Source organism: Gallus gallus, chromosome 28 (genome assembly GCF_016699485.2).
Source record: "Gallus gallus isolate bGalGal1 chromosome 28, bGalGal1.mat.broiler.GRCg7b, whole genome shotgun sequence".
In the NCBI taxonomy this organism is placed as follows: Eukaryota; Metazoa; Chordata; class Aves; order Galliformes; family Phasianidae; genus Gallus; species Gallus gallus.
The window spans coordinates 1,811,594-1,834,533 of record NC_052559.1 but is presented as its reverse complement, the minus strand read 5'-3'; the positions used below and the strand labels follow the sequence as shown (position 1 = coordinate 1,834,533).

At 66.5% G+C, this 22,940-nt stretch overlaps 4 protein-coding genes and 1 non-coding gene across 9 annotated transcripts in view; 4 read left to right on the top strand and 1 right to left on the bottom strand.

Moving 5' to 3' along the window:
- The first annotated feature begins 3,188 nt into the window (after positions 1 to 3,188).
- On the top strand, positions 3,189 to 7,489 carry CCDC94 (coiled-coil domain containing 94). The gene is made up of 8 exons (NM_001389412.2): positions 3,189 to 3,245; positions 3,449 to 3,549; positions 3,804 to 3,948; positions 4,199 to 4,333; positions 4,614 to 4,795; positions 5,316 to 5,436; positions 6,203 to 6,368; positions 7,010 to 7,489. Exons 1-8 carry the CDS (start codon positions 3,222 to 3,224, stop codon positions 7,084 to 7,086), a joined length of 951 nt encoding a protein of 316 aa, NP_001376341.2. The 5' UTR covers positions 3,189 to 3,221; the 3' UTR covers positions 7,087 to 7,489.
- MIR6593 (microRNA 6593) lies at positions 3,376 to 3,472 on the top strand. The gene is given in 1 exon segment (NR_105462.1): positions 3,376 to 3,472. It is a non-coding gene; the product is annotated as a microRNA 6593 (primary transcript).
- A 761-nt stretch (positions 7,490 to 8,250) lies between the features above and the next one.
- On the top strand, positions 8,251 to 11,488 carry SHD (Src homology 2 domain containing transforming protein D). Its single transcript, XM_025144426.3, has 6 exons — positions 8,251 to 8,529; positions 8,940 to 9,024; positions 9,143 to 9,355; positions 10,075 to 10,213; positions 11,004 to 11,123; positions 11,233 to 11,488. The coding sequence occupies exons 1-6, from the start codon at positions 8,359 to 8,361 to the stop codon at positions 11,417 to 11,419; spliced, it is 915 nt and encodes a 304-aa protein (XP_025000194.2). The 5' UTR covers positions 8,251 to 8,358; the 3' UTR covers positions 11,420 to 11,488.
- Positions 11,489 to 12,623: 1,135 nt separating this feature from the next.
- On the bottom strand, positions 12,624 to 14,717 carry TMIGD2 (transmembrane and immunoglobulin domain containing 2). Of its 5 annotated transcripts, none has more exons than XM_025144387.3 (5): positions 14,560 to 14,717; positions 13,537 to 13,891; positions 13,303 to 13,326; positions 13,123 to 13,215; positions 12,624 to 12,868 (listed from the first exon to the last, which is right to left on the bottom strand). In XM_025144387.3, exons 1-5 carry the CDS (start codon positions 14,683 to 14,685, stop codon positions 12,732 to 12,734), a joined length of 735 nt encoding a protein of 244 aa, XP_025000155.2. In that variant the 5' UTR covers positions 14,686 to 14,717; the 3' UTR covers positions 12,624 to 12,731. The 5 variants fall into 5 exon arrangements, with proteins under 5 accessions (XP_025000155.2, XP_046760592.1, XP_046760591.1 ...); XM_046904636.1 differs by having other exon boundaries at positions 13,537 to 13,888; XM_046904635.1 differs by lacking the exon at positions 14,560 to 14,717 and adding an exon at positions 14,141 to 14,425 and having other exon boundaries at positions 13,537 to 13,888.
- LOC107051263 (fibronectin type III and SPRY domain-containing protein 1-like) overlaps positions 14,144 to 22,940 on the top strand; it is a 20,441-nt gene continuing 11,644 nt past the window's right edge. Inside the window, 8 exon segments of the mRNA XM_025144384.3 lie at positions 14,144 to 14,228; positions 14,696 to 16,347; positions 16,958 to 17,053; positions 17,159 to 17,290; positions 17,361 to 17,462; positions 21,367 to 21,389; positions 21,548 to 21,669; positions 21,991 to 22,200. Of these exon segments, the coding sequence (XP_025000152.1) occupies positions 14,734 to 16,347; positions 16,958 to 17,053; positions 17,159 to 17,290; positions 17,361 to 17,462; positions 21,367 to 21,389; positions 21,548 to 21,669; positions 21,991 to 22,200 (2,299 nt within the window). The 5' untranslated portion in view covers positions 14,144 to 14,228; positions 14,696 to 14,733.

Below are 22,940 nucleotides of genomic sequence, written 5' to 3'. Positions count from 1 at the left end.
AGCCCACATTCGGTGCCCCGCGTTGGATCCGACCCATCGCACACCGACACCGCAAAGCCCATCACGGCGCTATGGGACAAAAGGAGCCTTTTGGGGGGCGCCAAAGGTGGGGTCGGAGCGGAGCCCTGCAGGAAACGGAGCCGCGTCCGCTGATGGACGGAGCTGAGGTGGGGATGGGACGGGGAGAGGGAAGGGGGGCGGCTGTGCGGGACGGCGGGAAATGGTGGCAGAGGACGACGTGGTGACAGCGGGAGGGCGGCCCGGCGGCACAGGGCAGCACGGCGGGAGTGGGGATGCGCTGTGGGGCTGAGGGGCTGTGGGGCGGTGGGGCGGTGGGGCTGTGGGGTGGTGGGGCTGCGGGGCTGCGGGGCTGCGGGGCTGCGGGGCGGTGGGGCTGCGGGGCTGCGGGGCGGTGGGGCTGTGGGGCTGCGGGGTGGTGGGGCTGCAGGGTTGCGGGGCTGCAGGGATGCGGGGCTGCAGGGCCATGGGGCTGCGGGGCTGTGGGGCGGTGGGGCTGTGGGCTGCGGGGCTGAGGAGCTGTGGGGCGGTGGGACTGCGGGGTTGTGGGGCGGTGGGGCTGCGAGGCTGAGGAGCTGTGGGGCTGCGGGGCTGTGGGGCTGCGGGGCGGTGGGGCTGTGGGGTTGCGGGGCTGCAGGGCTGAGGAGCTGTGGGGCTGTGGGGCTGCGGGGCTGTGGGGCAGTGGGGCTGTGGGGCGGTGGGGATGCGGGGCTGAGGGGATGCGGGGCTGTGGGGCGGTGGGGCTGTGGGGCTGTGGGGTTGTGGGGTTGTGGGGTTGTAGAGCTGCGGGGGTGGAGATGTGGGGTCCGTGGGGGTGAACTGAGCGCCCCCACCCCCTCACGGCGTCGGCCCCACAGCTCTGCAGGCCGAGAGGCGCTGCAGCCCCACAACCCCATCCGGCGCTCTGCTGGGGAGGGGCAGCGGAGGGATGAGAGAACATCGCGGCCTTTGAATGGAAGGCAATGAGTCTGCAGGGCTGAGATGGGGGGGTCCCAACCGACAGAGCGGGGGGGGCAGAGGGGGGTGGGAGGGGTGGGTGGGGTGGGATGGGATGGGGTGGGATGGATGGGATGGATGGGATGGGATGGATGGGATGGGATGGGATGGGGTGGGATGGATGGGATGGATGGGATGAATGGGGTGGGATGACATTGATGGGATGGGATGGGATGGATGGGATGGGATGGGATGGGATGGGATGGGATGGGATGGGATGGGATGGGATGGATGGGATGGGATGGGATGGGATGGGATGGGATGGATGGGATGGGATGGGATGGGATGGGATGGGATGGGATGGGATGGGATGGGATGGGATGGATGGGATGGGATGGGATGGGATGGATGGGATGGGATGGGATGGGATGGGATGGGATGGGATGGGGTGGATGGGGTGGGATGGGATGGGATGGGATGGGATGGATGGGATGGGATGGGGTGGGGTGGATGGGGTGGATGGGGTGGATGGAATGGATGGGATGGATGGGGTGGATGGGATGGGATGGGATGGATGGGGTGGATGGGGTGGATGGGGTGGATGGGGTGGATGGGGCAGCAGATGTGGTGTCGGTCACTGCAAGAGGAGCAGCGCTCTCCCGCCGACCATCGGCGCTTTGCAGTCTGTCCGCTCTGCTGCATTCCCACTGGCGCTGAGATGAGCAGAAATGCGGAGCAAACCCACATTCAGCCCTCCGCCGATCCCACCCCATAAGGAGCACACGGGGAGCGTTCCCATGGGGAGCGTTCCCTGCTCCCCGCGGGGCTGTAGGGGCAGCCGTGAGCTCCGTCACTCCCAAACCGTGCCCCACGAGGAGGGCCTGCAGAGCCGTGGGGATCACAACACCCACCCTCCGCTCAGTGGGGCCGGCAGCGGTGCCGCCCACCCCATAACCAACCAGGCGGCGGGGCTGAATTTCGGCTGTATTGAGGCTCCCTCTGCATTCCCAGCCCGGAGCGTTTGGGCAGCGTTGCACACAGGGCTGAGATGAGACCCCATCCCTGGGGGTGTCCCCCCTCCCCGCAGCCTCACCCCAAACAGCCATACCCGCCCCAGCCCCGCGCCCCACACTGCGTACAGCAGCCCCCACTGCCGGCCCCCCAGGCCTGGGGTGCTCCCGGAGCCCCTCATGGTGCCCAAGAAGCCCCCCGGGAGCCCCCAGAGTACCTCAGGCCATACAGAACCGCTCCCACAGCTTCTCAGTGTGCCTCAGGGCGGGCTGGGGGCTTCACTGTGCCCCAGAGGAGCCGCAGGACTCAGTCCTTGTGCTCCCACAGCTCCCCACTGCGCCCCGCGGGGATGTGGGGCACACAGGGCAGCACTTCGGGATCCTCACAGAACCACAGCACGGCCCGGGTTGCAAAGGACCGCAGTGCCCATCCCGTTCCACCCCCCTGCTATGTGCCCCCCCCTTGTGGGGCAGGAACACTGCTGTGATGAGTTGCTGGGTCTCAGCTCACCCTCTGCCGGCCCCCACCCCCTCGCATGGGGTAAACTGAGGCACGGCCGAGGTGCACATCCCCGAGCAGCACTGGGGGGGTCGCACCGCCGGCCACACACGGCCCATAAATCACCCATCCTGGGGCTCTGCCCCCACCCCACATTTGTGACTTTCTCTTCGAAGCTGAAAATGCTGTGGGGCGCTGAGCTGGGCCGGCACAGTGGGGGTCAGCCGGGGATCGGGGGTGCTTAAATCGGCCCCTACGGCCTCAGCCGACCCCTATGGCTCAGACGGTCCCCAAGGAGGGCGCTGCGCCCCCCGGCACCTACACTGGTCCCTATGTCCCAGACTGGCCGATACAGCGCCCCACGTCCCAGACAGCCTCTGTGGCCCCCCTCCACGTTCAGAACTGGGCCGCCGGCTGCTCCAGGACCCGTCTCGGCCCCCGCTGCCCCTCTCCGTCCCAACCCCCCCCGCCTCGTCCTGCTTCAGCCCCCCAGCTCCTCCGTCCCGGCCCCTTTCCGCCCCGGAACCTTTCTTCGGGCCGCGGCGCAGGGCGGACTCTTGGGCGGTGGCACACGAACATCCGGGAGGTGGGCGGAGCTCTCTGACGGGCGGCAGAATCAGCCAATAGAACGGGAGAGCGTTTCAGGCCGCGCCCAGCTCCACCAATGAGCGGCGGAGGGGGGCGGGAGCCGTTCCCAGGAAGCGACGGGCGGTGCGGACGTCGCTGTGTACGCGGGGCGCTGAGGGCGGTGCGCAGCCATGTCGGAACGGAAAGTGTTGAACGTGAGTGCGGGGGGGGGGGTCCAGGATTCCGCCTGGGTGCGCTGGGGGTCTTCGGGCGCTCCGCTTCTTCCTCAGGGCTCCCCTGGTGGCTCGGGGGGCTCTTCGGGCCGAGAGAGGCCTCGGAGCTCCCCGGGCGGTGCGGTGCTGTGGGTGCTGGGAGGGCTCTGTGCGGCTCTGGGCCCACCCGAGCTCTGTCCCTGCAGAAATATTACCCGCCGGACTTCGATCCCGCGAAGATCCCGAAGCTCAAACTCCCGAAGGACCGTCAGTATGTGGTGCGGCTCATGGCCCCGTTCAACATGCGGTGAGAGGCGCCGCGGGGCGGAATGAAGCGGGGAGAGGGGTTTGTTCGTCGGGGGGCCGCTTTGCCGCCTCGCTGTGGGGGGGAACTGCGGGCAGCAGCGCTCCCAGATGAGATGAGATGGGCTGGAAGGGGAGGGAGGGAGGAGAGGGAAGGGGCACTGAGGTGACTGTGGGGCTGCGGATCTCCAGAGGGGTGGATTTGGGCTGCCGTCTCTGTTGGACTCTTCTAACGGTGTGCTGTGGGCTTCTCTGCAGCTGTAAGACGTGCGGTGAATACATCTATAAGGGGAAGAAGTTTAACGCCCGGAAGGAGACGGTTCAGAACGAGGTGTATTTGGGCCTCCCCATATTCCGCTTCTACATCAAGTGCACGCGGTGCCTGGCAGAGATCACCTTCAAGGTGAAGTGTTAACTGTGCTTTCCGCTCTCTCGCTTCCCGGGGAGGCCGTGTGCTCACGGGCTCAGTCTGGTGCGGAGCAGTGCTGTCCCAGCACAGGCTGAGCCTCAGTGGAGCACACCAGGAGACTGCAGGTGTTCGTCTGCCCCGTGGTGTGGTTGAGAGCGGGGAATCGTAGCCACAACGTGGCTGTGGGCTTCCTGGGGTGGGATTGCCTCAGGACAATGAGTCTGCTGCTTCACTTTGCCCTTAGACAGATCCTGAGAACACAGACTACACCATGGAGCACGGAGCCACTCGTAACTTCCAAGCTGAGAAGCTCTTGGAGGAAGAGGAGAAAAGGATGCAGAAGGAGAGGGAAGAGGAAGAGCTGAACAATCCCATGAAGGTACCGGAAAATGCTCTTCTCTGCGGAAGGGAAACCTCTCTCCTCCCCTGTCTGACTGCACCCTGCTCAGCAGTTGGCCTCGTAGCTTCTCCGGACGTGTGAGGTGTTGCTGTTTGCTCTCAGGAGGTTTCCCCCTATGCTGGAATTCGCAGCAGGCTGTTTTTTCCTCTCGTGTCTGACTCAGAAATGAAGATGTCGGTCCTCTGAGTGCTTCCAGCTCTATTCTGTGCGGGGAGGCTGTGCTGCTTTGTGTAAACACGGCTTCCTTCCGGCCACCCAGGTCCTGGAGAACCGAACCAAGGACTCCAAACTGGAGATGGAAGTTCTGGAGAACCTACAGGAGCTGAAGGAGCTCAACCAGCGCCAGGCAAACGTTGACTTTGAGGCCATGCTGCAGCAGTACAAGGAATACGAGGAGGAGCGGAAGCGCAGGGAGCAGGAGGAGGATGAGCAGGAGATGAAGTGAGCGGGCTGGGAGCATCGCCACGGGTGTGAGACCAGCCCTGTGGGGAAGGGCCACGTCCTGTCCTGCCTCTGCTCAGCGCCCTGATGGCTGTGTGGGGGGAGGGCAGTGCCTGAGGGGTGTGAGTGTGGAGGGGCTGTGTGGGCGGGATGTAGAGCAGAGGGCTGCGAAGAGGTGGGGGGTGGGTTGTCTTGCTGAAGTCTTTGGGGAGGGGAGAGAAACACAGATGTCGGAGGTTGGTGCCTCTGCTGGGGAGGTGTGGGCTGCCAGCACGGCCTGGCTCGTGGGGAGAGAGAGAGAGAGAGTCTGCAGCTGCGTCAGGCTGCGTGTCACAGCGCTGCAGCCTTTGGGCACTGCTTGAAGGTGACTTAAACCCAACAGCTGAGCTCGTGGCTGCTGCTGCCCAATTGCAGCAGTAGAGGAGCACTGTACAGCGGGCGGCACGGGCACGGTGCTGCTCCTCGTGGCCGCGGGGCACAGCCATCTCTCACCCTCAGCTCGTGCCCTCTGTCCCCGCAGAGCCATGCTGGAGCAGGCCCAGAACCGCCGGCTGCTGCCGGACTCCGACTCTGACGAAGAGCCTTCAAAACCCCGAAGCGAACCCGCGGTGAAAGCAAGGCCTACGGACATCCTGCAGGAGGTGAGCGGGGGGCAGAGGTTCGTCCTCCTGCTGCTCCTCCTCCCTGGGAGCAGAGCTGCCGCCCCGGGCTCTGCGCCGTTCCTTCTGTCCCTGCTGCCCGTCACGCATGAGCGGCTCCGAAAGCGTGCGCGTCCTGTGCACTGGGCCGAAAGGAGAGAGGGATCAATCGGTGCTTTTGGTCTGTGGCTGCCGACAAAGGGGAGACGGCCTCAGCTGGGATGGAGCTCAGGACGTGGCACCCCTTCCCCTTCAGCCTCCCCCGGGCTTCAGCCCCCGCTGCAGCACAATCTCGGCCCTCCCGCGATCGACTCAGCCGCCTGGGACGGCCTCTCCTTTGCTTCTCCTCGGTCCGTGTTGGAGACAGGCAGGACAAAAGAGCGCTTTCAGAGCCTGGTTTGCAAGGCAGGGATTATCCCCACCATCGGGGCCCCCTGCACTGCTGCTCTCTGATGTCGGTCTGTGCCCGCGGGGACCTCTGTCCGTTCGGACGAATCAAAGCAGCCGTGTCCGTAAGGCGGGCCGGGGTCAATCCGAGCTGTGTTCCGCAGCCCTGCGCTGCTCTGTGGGCGCCGGGGAGCTCCGTTTGGCAGCGGGACCGCCTGCAGGCACTCCTGGCACCGCCTGCACGGCCCTGCGGCCGTTCTGCTCCCCGTCGCCCTTCCTGGGTGCTCCCCGGAGCTGTGCCCGCGTGTGCGGTGTCCCTTCTCCCTCTGCCTCCCCCACCACGGCACCGCGCATCCCATAACGCTCCCGCTCCGCCCCGCAGGACCCTCAGCCCCAGAGCAAGAAGCTGAAGACTGAAAGCTGGGAGCGGAGCGTGGGCAAATGGAACAGCAAGTCACAGCTGGCTGCGCTGGTGACAGCCAGGAAGCAGAAGCTGAGCGCCACCCAGGTTAACGGGGCAGAGAAGCGCGGCACCGCAACCGGCACCGGTAACTGCCCGTGTGGGGTGGGCTGCTGCAGGGGGGAGCAGTGCGGTGGGGGTCCGGCGGCTCCGCTGCTCCCAGTTGGAGTGGCTGTGGGGCGGATGGGGCCGTGGAGGTGTCGCAGTGGGGGCCGTCCCCGTTCCCGGCTGTCCCCTCTCCTGGGGGAGGAGAGCCGCTGCGGCTGCCGTCGGTGTCAGCCGGGGGGGGACAGCGGCTTCCGAAGGACACCGTGGTGCTCTGATAGAGCGGGGGATGGATGGGTGGCACAGCGAGGGCTGCTTTGGGCTGACTGTAAAACCTCCCACCGTGTGGGAATTTGGAGCCGTGGAACAAAAGCGGCAGAAGGACCCAGGAAAGGGTGTGGGGGGGGGGGGCAGATGAGGTCGGTTGTGTGCTGGTTGGTCCCAGGCCTTTGGTTTAGGGGGTCTCTGTGCCCCCAGGGGCTCTGTGGGGAAGGGCAGCTCCTGCATTTACCTTTCCACGCTGCTGGAGGGGCAGCGTCTTATAGAGGACAGCCCTGAGCTGCGCGCTGTGCTGCGGCGCTGCCGGCAGCAAACAGTCCCAGCGGGGCGCTGCTCCCCCCCCCACACCCCACATCCCCCCAGGAAGGACTCCCTGACTCGTTCTGCTCTCCCTTCGCCCCGCAGGTTCCCTGCCCAGCACTGTGAGCACCACGTCGTCCCTCAGCTTGTTGGGAGCCTACACAGACAGCGAGAGTGACTGAGGAGCGCTGGGATCACACCGGGCTGCCCTGTCGTGTCCCCCCCCCCCCCCCCGGCCTCCCGTGCTGTCCCGCAGTGGGGCTGTGGGCACCAATCCTGCACTGTGGGGTGGCGCATCCCGGGGCGGTGCTGGGAGGCACTGCGACCATATAGGACTGCTCTGCATCCCCTCTGCTGTCCTCGGCAGCCCCCCACCCTCCTGCTGTGCTAAAGGCAGCCTGGAGCCTTCCTGCCCCCCCCCCAACCCCCCCCCCAGGGGGACGTGAGCTCAGTTTGTTTGTAGCCAAACCCCCCCCCACATCTCTGCCCCCTCCTATGGGGTCAGTGGGGCTGCCGTGGGGGGGGCGGTGGGGTCGGCTGTGCCCACGGAGGGCCCCAATCGCTGAATAAAGGGGGTGTGTGGGACTGGTTGTGTGTGCTTCGTCAGCGGGGTGGGAGGTGGGGAGGGGCGGATGGGGCCGTGGGTCTGACCCATAGATGGGCCCCGGGCGTCTTCTGTAGGCTCTGACCCACAGATGGGGCCGCGCGTCCGTTACGGGTCCGACCCGCAGAGGGGGACCCAGAGCCGCGTCGGCCCAAAGCGGAGCCGCTCCGGTGCGGCCGAACCGTTTGTCGGAGCCCCCACCGCACCGCCGGCACCCATTAACCCAACAAAGGCACCGCGAACGGCGCTGCGGCTGCGGGGCTTTGGGGGGGGGGGGGGGAACCACCATCCCTTCAACCCCCCCCCAACTCCGCCCGTGGCGGCTCTATGGGACGGCGCGGTGCGTTCCCGTCCTGTGCGCCCCCCCCCCGCAGGGGGTCTTTGTTCGGGGAGAGCGGAGCGGGGCTGCGGCTGCGGTCGGGGTGCAGCGCGGGGGTCCCCCCGCCCCACGTATCCCAGGGAGGGGATGGGGGGGGGCGGTCCTCGTGCCGCTGTGCTGAGCCGGGGGGGGCCGCACCCCTCCGGGACCCGCAGATGTTGGGGTCCGCGGAGCCTTCTCGGTGCGGGGGGTGGTCGGGCGCCCCCAACTCCGATCCCCGGGGGGGTCCCGTGGCCGCGCGCCCCCTTTGTCCCGGTGCCACTTTGATTCTCCCGCGGACCCCGACCGGAGGGGGGGGGCTCAGCCCTCCCTCCCCCCCCGCCCCCCTCCGGAGCATCACTGCGGGGCGGTACTGGGGGTGGGGGGGTGAGGGGCTCCGGTCCGCGCTGAGAGCGGCGGTGACACAAAGCGGCGGCGGCGGCGGCGGCGGCGGCGGCGGCTGCGGGGGGGTCCGGTGGTCCCGCGGTGCCGATGGCCAAATGGCTGCGGGAATACCTGGGCCGGGGGGCACGGCGCTCCCCCCCCCGCCCGCCACAACCCGACTACAGCGGCGGTGAGCGCCGCCCCCCCGGAACCGGCTCCGGGACCGCCTCCCCCCGGCACCGGCTGGTGAGGGTGGGGGGTCCGGGTCGGTTGGAGCAGGTGAGGAGGGGGCGGCCGGGGGGGGGGAGGGGGGGCGCGATGGGGTAACGGGGGGGGTGGGGAACGATGGGGTAACGGTGGGGAATGGGGGGCGGGGAGCGGAGGGTTGGGGAGAGGTGTGGGGTCACCGCGGGGGGGTTCGGGGGTGGGGCGGAGGGAGCGGGAGAGGGGATGGGGGAACGGGGGGGGAACGGCGGCTGAGAGAGGGAATTGGGAAAGGGGGAAGTGGGGGGGTTGGGGTGGGGGATGGGGGGTTTGGGGGCTTCGGGGGGGGGGGAGAGGAGAGGGATGGGGCACAAAGGAGCACAGCGGGGAGAGAGCTGAGGGCACCGCGGGGGGGACCCGAGGGGGGGTCCGCAGCTCTGGGGATGGGGGGGGTTCCGTGGGGGTCCATTCCCACCGCTCCGTAGGGCCCCAACGAGAGCGAATACTCGGAGCCCTTTGAGCAGAACGCGGCGCCCGAGGGCAGCAATGAGGACCCCCGCGAGGCCGCAGGTGGGTGACACCGCACCGCGTCCCCCCCCACCCCACACACCCCCCCTGCACCCGTCGCCATGGGGGTCCCGCAGCCCCCCCGGCCCCCGCTGCGCCCCATAGCCCTGCCCGTCCGCAGGGCGCCCACGGCACGGCGGGGGGCAGCGGGTGAGGGGGCAGAGGGACCCCCGGCTCTACGACACCCCCTGCGAGGAATGGGAGAAGGTGGGGGAGGGCGCGGGGGGGGGCGCAGCCCGTGAGAGCCGCCTGCCCCGCGACGACGAGCGCCCGGCCGATGAGTACGACCAACCCTGGGAGTGGAAGAAGGACCACATCTCCAGGGCCTTCGCAGGTGCCGGCATCCCGGGGACATCGCGCCCACCCCACAGCCCCACAGCCCCACAGCCCCTGTGGGTACCACCCCACAGCCCCAGCATCCCTCAGCCCCTATGGGTACTGCAGGGGTACAGCCCCATAGCCCCAGCATCCTTCAGTCCCTATGGGTACCACCCCATGGCCCCACATCCTCAGCCCCTATAGGTACTACCCCATGGCCCCAGCATCCCTCAGCCCCTATAGACACCACCCCACAACCCCCACATCCTCAGTCCCTATGGGTACCACCCCATGGCCCCAGCATCCCTCAGCCCCTATAGGTACCATCCCACAGTCCCAGTGTCCCTCAGTACCTATAGGTACCATCCCACAGTCCCAGTGTCCCTCAGCCCCTATAGGCACCACCCCGCGGCCCCAGCATCCCTCAGCCCCTATGGGTACCGCCCCACAGCCCCAGCATCCCTCAGCCCCTATGGGTACCACCCCATGGCCCCAGCATCCCTCAGTACCTATAGGTACCATCCCACAGTCCCAGTGTCCCTCAGCCCCTATAGGTACTACCCCATGGCCCCAGCATCCCTCAATACCTATGGGTGCCACCCCACAGCCCCAGCATCCCTCAGCCCCTCTGGGTACCACCCCACAGCCCCATCCCCACATCCCTCACCCCATGTGGGTACCACCTTGGGATGCTGGGCCCCCTCAGTGGGGTGACAGCACACTCTGTCCCTGCAGTGCAGTTTGAGAGCCCCGAACGCTCTCCCAGTCTGTCCCGGCAGCCGCCGCGCCCCCCCCGCCCCCCCCCGGGCACGAGGCCACTCTGCCCGCCCAGCCCGGGGCACGTGGACACCTCGCTGCCCCTGGAGAAGCAAGCGTGAGTTTGGGGGTCCCCTCCAACGTGGGGTGGCACCGATGTCCCCACCAGGCATCATGGATGGCATCTGTGGGGTGCAGTGGGGTCCCTACGGCTCAGAAGGGGTACAGGCTGTCCCTGTGGCACAGATGGGTCCCCACAGTGGAGATGGGTCCCCATGGCACAGAAGGTGCCCCATGGCACAGATGGGTCCCCATGGCATGGATGTCCCATTGGCACAGGGGGGTCCCGTGGCACAGAAGGTGCCCCATGGCACAGAAGGTGCCCCATGGCATGGACAACCCAATGGTGCAAAGGGGTCCCTGTGGTGGAGATGGGTCCCCATGGCACAGATGTGCCCCCATAGTGGAGATGGGTCCCCATGGCATGGATGTCCCCATGGTGCAGTTGGGTCCCCATGGCACAGATGGGTCCCCATAGTGGAAATGGGTCCCCATGGCATGGACGTCCCCATGGCACAGGGGGGTCCCTATGGTGGAGATGGGTCCCCATGGCACAGACATCCCCATGGCACAGGGGGGTCCCCATGGCATGGATATCCCCATGATGGAGATGAAGTGTCCCCGTGGCGTGACGACCCCATAGCACAGCAGGTGCCCCACAGCACATCGTGGTGGCACAGATGGGTCCCCGCGGCCCTTTGGTGCCCCACATCGACTTTGGTCCCCGTGACACAGACAAAGGCAGGTCCCTGCCCCACGGGGCCAAGCAGTGCAGGCGGGACGCGGTGCCCCCCGTCGGGGTGCTGTGTGCACCCATCGGGGTGACGCCCCCACGGTGCCCCACACAGGTGGTACCACGGCCCCATTGGGCGCGCGGGCGCCGAGACGCTGCTGGCGCTGTGCCGTGAGGGCAGCTTCCTGGTGCGGGACTGCGAGACCAGCCCCGACGACTACTCACTGTCGCTCAGGTACGCCGTGGGGCGGCCCTATGGGGCCGGGGTCGCGCGACGTGCAAAGGGACGCCCGCATCCCTATAGGGCGCACGCCGCCCCACGCGTTCCCCACTCCGCCCCCCAGGAGCAGCCACGGCTTCGTGCACGTGAAGCTGACGCGGACGCGGGAGCGGCACTTCGTGTTGGGGCGCGCGGGGGCCGCCTTCCCCTCCGTGCCCGACGCTGTGCGGCACTACACGGCGCGAGCGCTGCCCGTCCGCGGCGCCCGGCACCTCTCCCTGCTCTACCCCGTGGCTGCGCAGCCCCCCTGAGCCCCACAGCGCCGGGGATCCCCCCGGAGCGCTCCCATTAAAGGCTGTGGGCTTTGGGACGCTCTGGTACCTCTTGCGGTTGAACTCTATGGTATGCGGGGAAAGGGGGCGGGGGGCGTCCCGTCCTACTGCTGTGTGTCAGCTGTGCCTGCTGCCCCATGGGGGCGCTGGGGCAGGGTCAGGTTTGGGGTCAGAGTTGGGTTTGGGTTTGGGATTGGGATTGGGTTTGGGTTTGAGTTTGGGATTGGGTTTGGGTTTGAGTTTGGGATTGGGATTGGGTTTGGGTTTGAGTTTGGGATTGGGTTTGGGTTTGAGTTTGGGATTGGGTTTGGGTTTGAGTTTGGGTTTGGGTTTGAGTTTGGGATTGGGTTTGGGTTTGAGTTTGGGATTGGGTTTGGGTTTGAGTTTGGGATTGGGATTGGGTTTGAGTTTGGGATTGGGATTGGGTTTGGGTTTGAGTTTGGGATTGGGTTTGAGTTTGGGTTTGAGTTTGGGATTGGGATTGGGTTTGAGTTTGGGTTTGGGTTTGAGTTTGGGTTTGAGTTTGGCTTGAGGTCAGAGTCAGAGTTAGGATTAAGGGATCGGGATTGGGAGAGGGACTGAGTTTGGGTTCAGGTGAGGGTCAGAGTGAGGGTCAGGGTTTGGGATTGGGTTGGGTTTGGGTTCAGGTGAGGGTCAGAGTGAGGGTTTGAGTTTGGGTCAGGGTTCTGAATCAGTCTGGGTTGGGATAAGGCTCAGAGCCAGGGTTGGGATCAGGGTCAGGGTTACGGTTATGGATCAGGTTGGGTTGGGGTTATGGATCAGGGATGGGGTCAGTTGGGTTGGGGTCAGGGTGGGTGTCCGTCTGGATGTGACCCCCACATGGCCCAGCAGTGGGGTTAGAACCACCCTCGGCCCCCCACGGCCCCGTGCTCTGCAGGGGGGGCTGACAGCGCTGCCCCCCAGTGGGGCTGTGCCAGGATCGGGCCGAGCCCTCCCACTGCGGGAGGCGCAGCCACTGTGTGCAAAGGGAAATGGGGACACAGGAGGGCACGGCAGCTTCCCCGTAACGCGGGGGGGGCCATGGGGCCGTGCAGAGCCCCCCGCCCCGGGGCTGCCCCTGCTGTGGGGCCGTGCTGTGGGTCCGGGGGCACCGGCTGCCCCCAGGGGTGGGTGCTGGGGGGCAGGAAGGCGCCGCAAGAAGACAGGAAGCGAGGCGGCAGGATGCTGTAACCCCACTGCGGGCTCTTCCTGTGTGAAGCAGAACGGAGCGCATCGCTCACACCCCATCCCTGCCATATCGGGGGGCTGTGGGGCGGGGGGTGGGGGGGGGTCACCCCTTAGGGCTGGGGGGCTCCCACGCTCGGTCCAGCCCCCTTTGTATGCGCTGTCCTCCAGCAGCTGCTCCCTGGGGGCTCCTGTTCCTCGGGGTCCGGAGGGATACGATGTTCACGTAGACGTCCGGGGTGTCTGTGGGACAGCGGGGGCAGCGTGGGGTGCAGGGCAGGCGCAGCCCCATAGGCACAGCCCAGCAGGGCAGCCCCCAGACCCGGAGGCACCCGGCGGAGCAGCCAGGGGTGTGCAGGGAAGGGGGGAGGGGGCGTAGTGGGGCACGGGGTATGTGGGCAGGGGGTGTTTGCCAAGTGGGGGGGTGTGGGTGGGTGGGCGTGGGGTGAATGGATGTGGGGTCTGCGGGCACAGCGCTGCTCGGGGCGGGGGGTTACCTGCCCTCCTCCTGCGGCGCCAGCAGCAGAGGGAGATCAGCGCGACGAGCAGCAGAGAGCCCCCCGCGGCCCCCCCCAGCTTCCACGGCAGCTCTGCAAGCACAGCCGGATGGGCCACCGCCTCATCGCCACCGGCAGCGGGGGGTGGGGGGCCGTGGGGGGCCGTGGGGGCGCACATACCTGCCCCGTGCGCTCCATCAGCTCCTGCAGCAAAGGGAAAGCGCGGTCAGGGCCGCGCCGCCCCCATCCCCGCCGCCGCCCCCCCCCGCACCCCGGGATGTGCCGCCATCCGACAGCCCGCGTCACCGGGAACCGCTCCGGGGGTCCCACACACCCCACGAAGTGCCGCCGGGGGCTCCGGGGGGGGAGCAGCAGAGCGGGGCGCGGCCCACCCCCTCGCGCCCCCCGGGGTACCCGCGCCGACGTGGAGCGCTGTGCCGTTGCCGGCGGCCGTGGCGAGGTAGGGGACCTCGACGGTGACGTGGCAGACGTAGCATCCCGCGTGGCCCTCCTGTGCCCCACGGAGGCTGAGGTTGGCGTGGGGTGGGCTCCACGCGAGCTGCAGGTAGGGGGTGGCGCAGGGCACGGCAGCGGCTTCGGGGCGCAGGCGGGTGGTGCACAGCGCCCCACTGCCCCCATCCTTCAGCCACGCGATGCGGACCACGGACCACGGCCGCGCCGGCACCAGTTGGCACGGCAGGGACGCATTGGCGCCCACCACCCACCCGCAGCTCAGCCGGCCGCTGGTCCACCCGCAGGGCTGCGGCTGCTGGGAGCGGCAATGGGGTCACCGCGGGGCTATGGGGACGGCGGCTCTTCCCGAAGCCCCCCCGGTGCCACGGCGGCCCCGTCGCTGTCGATGGGGGCTCCGGGCCGCCCTCCGTCCCGCCGGTGTGTTCCGCTCCGCCGCTGCCCACGCGCTGCTCGGTGCACGGCCCCATCCCGTCCGCACCGCCGCTGTCCCCTTCCTGTTCACACCACCTCTCCTTCCTCCCCACGTCCCCCCACCCGCCCTCACCTCACCGCCTCTGCTGTGCCGCCACCCCACAGCACCGTCCCCACGGCTGTCCCCGCTCTGCGCGGGTGGGATGGAGGAGCAGTGAGAGGTGAGGCGTCGGCACAGCTGCCCGATGGGGGGGGTTTGGGGGGCGCTGTGCCTGGAGGGGCTCAGAGCCGTGGATATATGGCACATGGGGACGCGCTCAGTGGCACGGGGGGGTGGGGAGGGGGTGGCATTGGGGTCTGAGCGGTCCTTTCCCACCCCATCCCGCCCCCGTGTCTGTCCGTCTGTCCCACAGCCCTCCCTGCTCCCCCTCCACCCTCAGCACAACGCCCCCCCCGCAGCCCCCCATCCCACACCGATCCCCACACCCCCTCCGTGCCCCCCTCCCCCCCCCCCCCCCACGTCCCCCCACCCCTCGTATCCCCCCCACTCACCACCGAGGAGGGGGATGAGCGCCCCAAACCTCCACATCCCCACACAGACGCCGTCCCCACAGCTCCGTGCGGTCCCCATCCCCGCGCTGTCCTCTCTGCTGTCCCCACAGCGCCTTCTCTGCTCATCACCCCACAGCTCACCGTGACGCCACGGCTTCCTGCTGCAGCGGGGAGATGCGCGGGGTGGGGGACAGCGCGGTGTCACAGCCCGACCCCATGGCACAGCCCGACCCCATAGAACACCCTGACCCCATGGCACATCCTGACCCCATAGAACACCCCGACTCCGTGGCATATCCTGACCCCATGGCTCAGCCCGACCCCATGGCACACCCTGACCTCATGGCACAGCCTGATCCCATAGAACACCCCAACCCCATGGCACAGCCCAACCCCATGCAACAGCCCAACCCCATGGCATATCCTGACCCCATGGCACACCCCGACCCCACGGCACACCCTGACCCCACGGCACAGCCCAACCCCATGCAACAGCCCAACTCCATGGCACACCCCGACCCCATGGCACACCCTGACCCCATGGCATATCCTGACCCCATGGCACAGCCTGATCCCATAGAACACCCCAACCCCATGGCACAGCCTGACGCCATGGCATATCCTGAATCCACGGCACACCCCGACCCCATGGCACACCCTGACCACATGGCACACCCTGACCCCATAGAACACCCCAACCCCATGGCACAGCCTGACGCCATGGCACACCCTGAACCCACGGCACAGCCCAACCCAATGGCACACCCTGACCACATGGCACACCCTGACCCCATAGAACACCCCAACCCCATGGCATATCCTGACCCCATGGCACAGCCTGACCCCATAGAACACCCCAACCCCATGGCACAGCCCAACCCCATGCAACAACCCGACCCCATGGCATATCCTGACCCCATGGCACAACCCAACCGCATGGCACACCCTGACCCCATAGAACACCCTGACCCCATGGCACACTCTGACCCCATGGCACACCCTGACCCCATGGCATATCCTGACCCCATGGCATATCCTGACCCCATGGCACACTCTGACCCCATGGCACTCCCTGCCCCCACGGCACAGCCCGCCCCCCACGGCAGCGCAGCACACAGCGTGAGGACGGAGCTGACCCCGCTGTGCCGCCCCGCTGTGAGCCCTCCTTTGGGGCACACTGTGACCGCGGAGCAGCGCAGCCCACGGCGGCCTCACGGTGACAGCCACGAGGGTTGGGGTGCCGCTGGGGGTCCTTCCCCTCCCCGGCCGCCCACATCCTGCAGCCTCCCCCGTCCCCCTCCGCCCCCGTTTCCCCGGGGGGGCTCAGATGTGGGGCGAAGCGGGGCCCGAAGGCAGCGGTGCCGCTCAGCCCCTCCTGGGGGGCTCTGTCCTGCCGTGGGGGGGGGGTTGGGCCCTCTGGGCGAAGCGCGGGGCCTACGCGGGACTACACATCCCAGCACGCCCCGCGCCCGCCGCACGGCAATACGACGTATCCCGGCACGCCCCGCGGCCGCACTACATTTCCCAGCGTGCCCCGCGCCAGACCACCGCCGACGCGATCTATCCCGGCACGCCCCGCGGCAACGCGACTTATCCCGGCACGCCCCGCGGCCGCACTACACTTCCCAGCATCCCCCGCGGCCCTCGGCCCGCCAATGGGGCGCATCCCAGCGTGCCCCGAGGGCGGACTACACTTCCCGGCGTGCCCCGCGGGCGGGGCGGAGTGGGGACGCCGCCGCTCCCCTTTTGTTGGTGCCGGCGGGGCCTGGAGGCGGCGGGGGCGGCCCGGTATGGGCGACCAGGTGGGGCCGGGCCGGGTATGGGGCAGGGCGGGGGGAGGGACGGGGAAGGGGTGGGGGAGGGATGGAGGGAGTTGGGATGGAGGGAGAATGGGGGAATGGGGATGGAGGGGAGGGATGGAGGGATGGGGATGGAGGTGGAAGGATGGGGGTGGGGATGGAGGGCTGGGGTGGAGGAGGGGGGGTGAAGATGGTGAGGAAGGAGGGCCGGGTGTGGGGCAGAAGGAGGAGGGCTGGAGTGGGGGGGATGAAGGGGTTAAGGCTGCAGGGGAAAGGTGTGGGCAGGGGCTGCTGGGAGCTGTGTGCCCCCCCATCCCCCCCATCCCATCCCCCCCCATCCCCCCCCCATCCCATCCCCCCCCATCCCCCCTCCATCTCTCCCCATCCCAACCCATCCCATCCCATCCCCCCCCATCCCACCCTGCCCGGCCGCACAGCAGCAGTCCCGGTGTGCCCCCCCTCCCCTCCCCCCCCCCACTGCCCAGTCATTGCTGTGTGCGCTGCGTCCCGTGGGGCTGTGGGGCCGAGGGGGCCCGGGGGGGGGCTGAGCTCAGGGGGGACCCAGGAGGACACTGACGCTGTGCCCCCCCCGCGGGCAGGAGGCGCTGCGGAAGATCATCACCACTTTGGCTGTGAAGAATGAGGAGATCCAGAACTTCATCTACTCCCTCAAGCAGATGCTGCAGAATGTGGAGGTAACGCAGCGCCCCGTCTGCCCCCCCCCATCCCCGCCACACGGGGGGGTCCCCTATGGGGGCGGACTGAGGGTCTCCTCTCACGGCCGCCTCCGTCGCCTCCAGGACAACTCTGCGCGGGTGCAGGAGGACCTGGAGGGGGAGTTCCAGTCGCTGTATGCGCTGCTGGACGAGCTGAAGGACGGCATGCTGATGAAGATCAAGCAGGACCGCGCCAGCCGCACCTACGAGCTGCAGGTGAGCGCCCCCCCCCCCCCGCCCCGCCCCCCCCCCCGCCCCCGGCGCGCTGCAGCTCTGTGTCCCGCAGGCCCAGCTGGCGGCGTGTGCCAAAGCTCTGGAGAGCTCGGAGGAGCTGCTGGAGGCGGCCAACCACACCCTGGCGACGGCCAACAACCACGACTTCGCCCAGGTGTGCACTGCTGGGCGCCGCCATCCATCCCTGCCCGGTGCCATATGCCGTGTATGCCGTGTGTGCTGTGTGCCGTGTGTACGGTGTGTGCCGTGTGCTGTGTGTGCTGTGTGTGCTGTGTGTGTGCTGTGTGCTGTGTGTGCTGTGTGTGCTGTGTGCTGGGTGTGCTGTGTGTGCTGTGTGCTGTGTGTGCTGTGTGCTGTGTGCTGTGTGCTGTGTGTGCTGTGTGTGCTGTGTGCTGGGTGTGCTGTGTGTGCTGTGTGCTGGGTGCTGTGTGCTGTGTGTGCTGTGTGTGCTGTGTGTGTGCTGTGTGTGCTGTGTGTGTGCTGTGTGTGCTGTGTGTGCTGTGTGTGCCGTGTGTGCTGTGTGTGCTGTGTGTGTGCTGTGTGTGCTGTGTGTGCTGTGTGTGCTGTGTGCTGTGTGCTGTGTGTGCTGTGTGTGCTGTGTGCTGTGTGCCGTGTGTGCTGTGTGTGTGCTGTGTGTGCTGTGTGTGCTGTGTGTGCTGTGTGTGCTGTGTGTGTGCTGTGTGTGCTGTGTGTGCTGTGTGTGCTGTGTGTTGTGTGTGTGCTGTGTGTGCTGTGTGCTGTGTGTGTGCTGTGTGCTGTGTGTGTGCTGTGTGCTGTGTGTGTGCTGTGTGTGCTGTGTGTGCTGTGTGTGTGCTGTGTGTGCTGTGTGTGTGCTGTGTGCTGTGTGTGCTGTGTGTGCTGTGTGTGCTGTGTGTGTGCTGTGTGTGCTGTGTGTGCTGTGTGTGCTGTGTGTGCTGTGTGTGTGCTGTGTGTGCTGTGTGTGCTGTGTGTGCTGTGTGCTGTGTGCTGTGTGTGCTGTGTGTGCTGTGTGTGCTGTGTGTGCTGTGTGTGCTGTGTGCTGTGTGCTGTGTGTGCCGTGTGTGCCGTGTGTGCCGTGTGTGCCGTGTGTGCCGTGTGTGCTGTGTGCTGTGTGCTGTGTGCTGTGTGCTGTGTGTGCTGTGTGTGCTGTGTGTGCTGTGTGTGCTGTGTGTGCTGTGTGTGCTGTGTGTGCCGTGTGTGCTGTGTGCTGTGTGCTGTGTGCTGTGTGTGCTGTGTGTGCTGTGTGTGCTGTGTGTGCTGTGTGTGCTGTGTGCTGTGTGTGTGCTGTGTGTGCTGTGTGTGCTGTGTGTGCTGTGTGTGCTGTGTGTGTGCTGTGTGTGCTGTGTGTGCTGTGTGTGCTGTGTGTTGTGTGTGTGCTGTGTGTGCTGTGTGCTGTGTGTGTGCTGTGTGCTGTGTGTGTGCTGTGTGCTGTGTGTGTGCTGTGTGTGCTGTGTGTGCTGTGTGTGCTGTGTGTGCTGTGTGTGTGCTGTGTGTGCTGTGTGTGCTGTGTGTGCTGTGTGTTGTGTGTGTGCTGTGTGTGCTGTGTGCTGTGTGTGTGCTGTGTGTGCTGTGTGTGCTGTGTGTGCTGTGTGTGCTGTGTGTTGTGTGTGTGCTGTGTGTGCTGTGTGCTGTGTGTGTGCTGTGTGCTGTGTGTGTGCTGTGTGCTGTGTGTGTGCTGTGTGTGCTGTGTGTGTGCTGTGTGTGCTGTGTGTGCTGTGTGTGTGCTGTGTGCTGTGTGTGTGCTGTGTGTGCTGTGTGTGTGCTGTGTGTGCTGTGTGTGCTGTGTGTGCTGTGTGTGCTGTGTGTGTGCTGTGTGTGCTGTGTGTGCTGTGTGTGCTGTGTGCTGTGTGCTGTGTGTGCTGTGTGTGCTGTGTGTGCTGTGTGTGCTGTGTGTGCTGTGTGTGCTGTGTGCTGTGTGCTGTGTGTGCCGTGTGTGCCGTGTGTGCCGTGTGTGCCGTGTGTGCTGTGTGCTGTGTGCTGTGTGCTGTGTGCTGTGTGTGCTGTGTGTGCTGTGTGTGCTGTGTGTGCTGTGTGTGCTGTGTGTGCTGTGTGTGCCGTGTGTGCTGTGTGCTGTGTGCTGTGTGCTGTGTGCTGTGTGTGCTGTGTGTGCTGTGTGTGCTGTGTGTGCTGTGTGTGCTGTGTGCTGTGTGTGTGCTGTGTGTGCTGTGTGTGCTGTGTGTGCTGTGTGTGTGCTGTGTGTGCTGTGTGTGCTGTGTGCTGTGTGTGCTGTGTGTGCTGTGTGTGTGCTGTGTGTGCTGTGTGTGCTGTGTGTGCTGTGTGTGCTGTGTGTGCTGTGTGTGCTGTGTGTGCTGTGTGTGCTGTGTGCTGTGTGTGCTGTGTGCTGTGTGTGCCGTGTGTGCTGTGTGTGCTGTGTGTGCTGTGTGCTGTGTGTGCTGTGTGCTGTGTGCTGTGTGTGTGCTGTGTGTGCTGTGTGCTGTGTGCTGTGTGTGCTGTGTGCTGTGTGTGCTGTGTGTGCTGTGTGCTGTGTGCCGTGTGTGCTGTGTGTGCTGTGTGTGCTGTGTGTGCTGTGTGTGTGCTGTGTGTGCTGTGTGCCGTGTGCTGTGTGTGCTGTGTGCCGTGTGCTGTGTGTGCTGTGTGCTGTGTGTGCTGTGTGTGCTGTGTGTGCCGTGTGTGTTGTGTGCTGTGTGTGCTGTGTGTGCTGTGTGTGCTGTGTGTGCTGTGTGCTGTGTGCTGTGTGTGCTGTGTGCTGTGTGTGCTGTGTGTGCTGTGTGTGCTGTGTGTGCTGTGTGTGCTGTGTGCTGTGTGTGCTGTGTGTGCTGTGTGTGCTGTGTGTGCTGTGTGTGCTGTGTGTGCTGTGTGTGCTGTGTGCTGTGTGCTGTGTGTGTGCTGTGTGTGCTGTGTGTGCTGTGTGCTGTGTGTGCTGTGTGCTGTGTGTGCCGTGTGTGCCGTGTGTGCCGTGTGTGCTGTGTGTGCTGTGTGCTGTGTGTGCTGTGTGCTGTGTGCTGTGTGTGTGCTGTGTGTGCTGTGTGCTGTGTGCTGTGTGTGCTGTGTGCTGTGTGTGCTGTGTGTGCTGTGTGTGCTGTGTGTGTGCTGTGTGTGCTGTGTGCCGTGTGCTGTGTGTGCTGTGTGCTGTGTGTGCTGTGTGTGCTGTGTGCTGTGTGTGCTGTGTGTGCTGTGTGTGCTGTGTGTGCTGTGTGCTGTGTGCTGTGTGCTGTGTGTGCTGTGTGTGCTGTGTGTGCTGTGTGTGCCGTGTGTCATGTGCTGTGTGCCGTGTGTGCCGTGTGTGCCGTGTGTGCCGTGTGTGCTGTGTGTGCCATATGCCATGTGCTGTGTGCTGTGTGCCGTGTGTGCCGCGTGTGCTACATGTGCTGTGTGTGCCGTGTGTCATGTGCTGTGTGTGCCGTGTGTGCCGTGTGCCATGTGCCGTGTGTGCTGTGTGTACTGTGTGGTGTGTGCCATGTGCTGTGTGCTGTGTGCCGTATGCCGTGTGTGCCGTGTGCTGTGTGTGTGCTGTGTGTGTGCCGTGTGTGTCATGTGCTGTGTGTGCTGTGTGCCGTGTGTGGTGTGTGTTGTGTGTGCTGTGTGCCGTGTGCCATATGTGCTGTGTGCCGGGGGGTCGGGCCGTGCTGTCCCCCCTCGCGTTGTGTCCTCGTGCCCCTCTCTGCCTGTGCTCCCCCCAGGCGGCCACACTGCTCTCTTATTGCTGTGCTGGGCACTGCGGTAACGCTGGGCTGGCTTTGCCCGCTGCCGGGCTTGGTTAGGGCCTGGGACCCCCCCACCCCAAACCACCCAGAGCCTCCGGTGCTGCGTGGCACCTTCTGTTATCCGGGATAAAGGGCCGTGAGTGCACCACGTGGGGCTGCAGCGCCGCATGGCACACTGGGGGGCGGAGGGGACGCTGTGCTGTGCTGTGCTGTGCTGTGCTGTGCTGTGTGGGTACCGCTGCAGGGATGCAGTGCTGTGTGGGTACCGCTGTGGGGATGCGGTGCTGTGTGGGTACCGCTGTGGGGATGCGGTGCCGTGGGGCTGCGATGCGGGGGGCGCTGCAGCACGCCGGGCTCCTCGCGCTGCTGTCTCACCTGCTTTCTTTTTCTCCTCTTTCCCTCCGCGCTCTGCAGGCTGCCAAACAGATCAAGGATAGGTACGGTCCCCCCGCTGCCCCCACTAACCCACAGCTACGGGGTGGAGGGGGGGGGATGCGGGCGTAGGGCGCTGCCCACCCTCCTCAGCTCCCTCCTGCCGGTCGGGGGGGGTCCGCCCTCCTCCCGGCCGGGCTGATGCTTTGTCCCCGTGTCGCAGTGTGACGATGGCTCCCGCCTTCCGCCTCTCGCTCAAGGCCAAGGTGAGCGACAACATGAGCCACCTGATGGTGGATTTTGGCCAGGAGCGCCGCCTGCTGCAGGGCCTCGCCTTCCTGCCAGGTACCCCTTCGCGTTGGGGCCGCGCGTGGACGTGGCGGCGGCCTTTTGGCAGCGCAGAGGGCTCAGTGGGAGCTGTGGGGCTGCGTGGGGCTGCGTGGGGCTGCGTGGGGCAGTGCACCCAAAGGCTCAGCCTGCGGGGAGCTCTGCCTGCCGCGCGGTTGGGTTTCAATGGGTGCCCCCCCAGGGAGCGCTGGGCGTCAGCCCTCCCATCGCACCACGCCTGGGGGGGGCGGGGGTGCCCCATTGGGTGCCCCATTGGGTGCCCTGTTGGGCAGCGGGGCTGCGCTGGGGGGGGTACGATGTGGTGCTCCCCCCGGGCAGTGCCGAGCACCCCTGAGATCGACCTGGCGGAGTCGCTGGTGGCCGATAACTGCGTGACGCTGCGCTGGAGGATGCCCGACGAGGACAGCAAGATCGACCACTACGTGTTGGAGTACCGCCGGACCAACTTCGAGGGGCCGCCCCGAGCCAAGGAGGAGCAGCCCTGGATGGTGGTGGAGGGCATTAAGGGCACCGAGTACACCCTGGCTGGTGAGGATGGGGGGCCGGGCGGCGCGGGGGCCGTCCCGCTGCTCCCCGTTCGTCAGCTGGCGGCGCACACAGGGCTGAAGTTCGACATGAAGTACATGAACTTCCGCGTGCGGGCGTGCAACAAAGCCGTGGCCGGAGAGTTCTCGGAGGCGGGTCACTTTGGAGACGAGAGGTGGGCGATGGGGGGGTTTGGGGGGGGGTTTTGGGGGGCGGGGGGGGTGTGGGGTGGCGCTGACGGCGGCTGCCCCCAGCGTTCATGTTCCGGCTGGACGCCAGCACGTGTCACCAGAACCTGCGCGTGGAGGACTTCAGCGTGGAGTGGGACGCCACGGGTGGGAAAGTGCAGGACGTGAAGGCCAGAGAGAAGGACGGGAAGGGCCGCACCGCATCGCCCGCCAACTCACCCGCCAGGTAACGCTGCAGCGCGCGTGGGGCACACGTGGGGCACGGGGGGGGACACGTGGGGGCACATATGGGGCACACATGGAACACATGTGGAACACATGGGGCACACGTGGGGCACGGGGGGGACACGGGGGGGCACATATGGGGCACACATGGAACACACATGGGGCACACACGGAACACATGTGGAACACATAGGGCACGTGTGGGACACATGGGACATGGGGGAGCACACAGAACACATATGGAACACACATGGGGCACATGGAATGCACATGGAACATACGTGGGACACATGGAATGCACATGGAACATACATGGGGCACACATGGAAA

Bases quoted from the DNA above. Each gene is read 5' to 3' on its own strand.
- SHD (XM_025144426.3), top strand. From the start codon at position 8,359: ATGGCCAAATGGCTGCGGGAATACCTGGGCCGGGGGGCACGGCGCTCC. The intron at 9,356-10,074 runs GTGCCGGCATCC...CTGTCCCTGCAG, and splicing joins CATCTCCAGGGCCTTCGCAG to TGCAGTTTGAGAGCCCCGAA. The intron at 10,214-11,003 runs GTGAGTTTGGGG...TGCCCCACACAG, and splicing joins CTGCCCCTGGAGAAGCAAGC to GTGGTACCACGGCCCCATTG.
- CCDC94 (NM_001389412.2), top strand. From the start codon at position 3,222: ATGTCGGAACGGAAAGTGTTGAAC. The intron at 4,334-4,613 runs GTACCGGAAAAT...CCGGCCACCCAG, and splicing joins AGCTGAACAATCCCATGAAG to GTCCTGGAGAACCGAACCAA. The intron at 5,437-6,202 runs GTGAGCGGGGGG...TCCGCCCCGCAG, and splicing joins CTACGGACATCCTGCAGGAG to GACCCTCAGCCCCAGAGCAA.
- TMIGD2 (XM_015299828.4), bottom strand. From the start codon at position 14,685: ATGAGCAGAGAAGGCGCTGTGGGGACAGCAGAGAGGACAGCGCGGGGA. The intron at 13,892-14,559 runs GTGAGTGGGGGG...TGCCGCTCCCAG, and splicing joins GCTCATCCCCCTCCTCGGTG to CAGCCGCAGCCCTGCGGGTG. The intron at 13,327-13,536 runs GTACCCCGGGGG...CCTTTGCTGCAG, and splicing joins AGCGCTCCACGTCGGCGCGG to GAGCTGATGGAGCGCACGGG.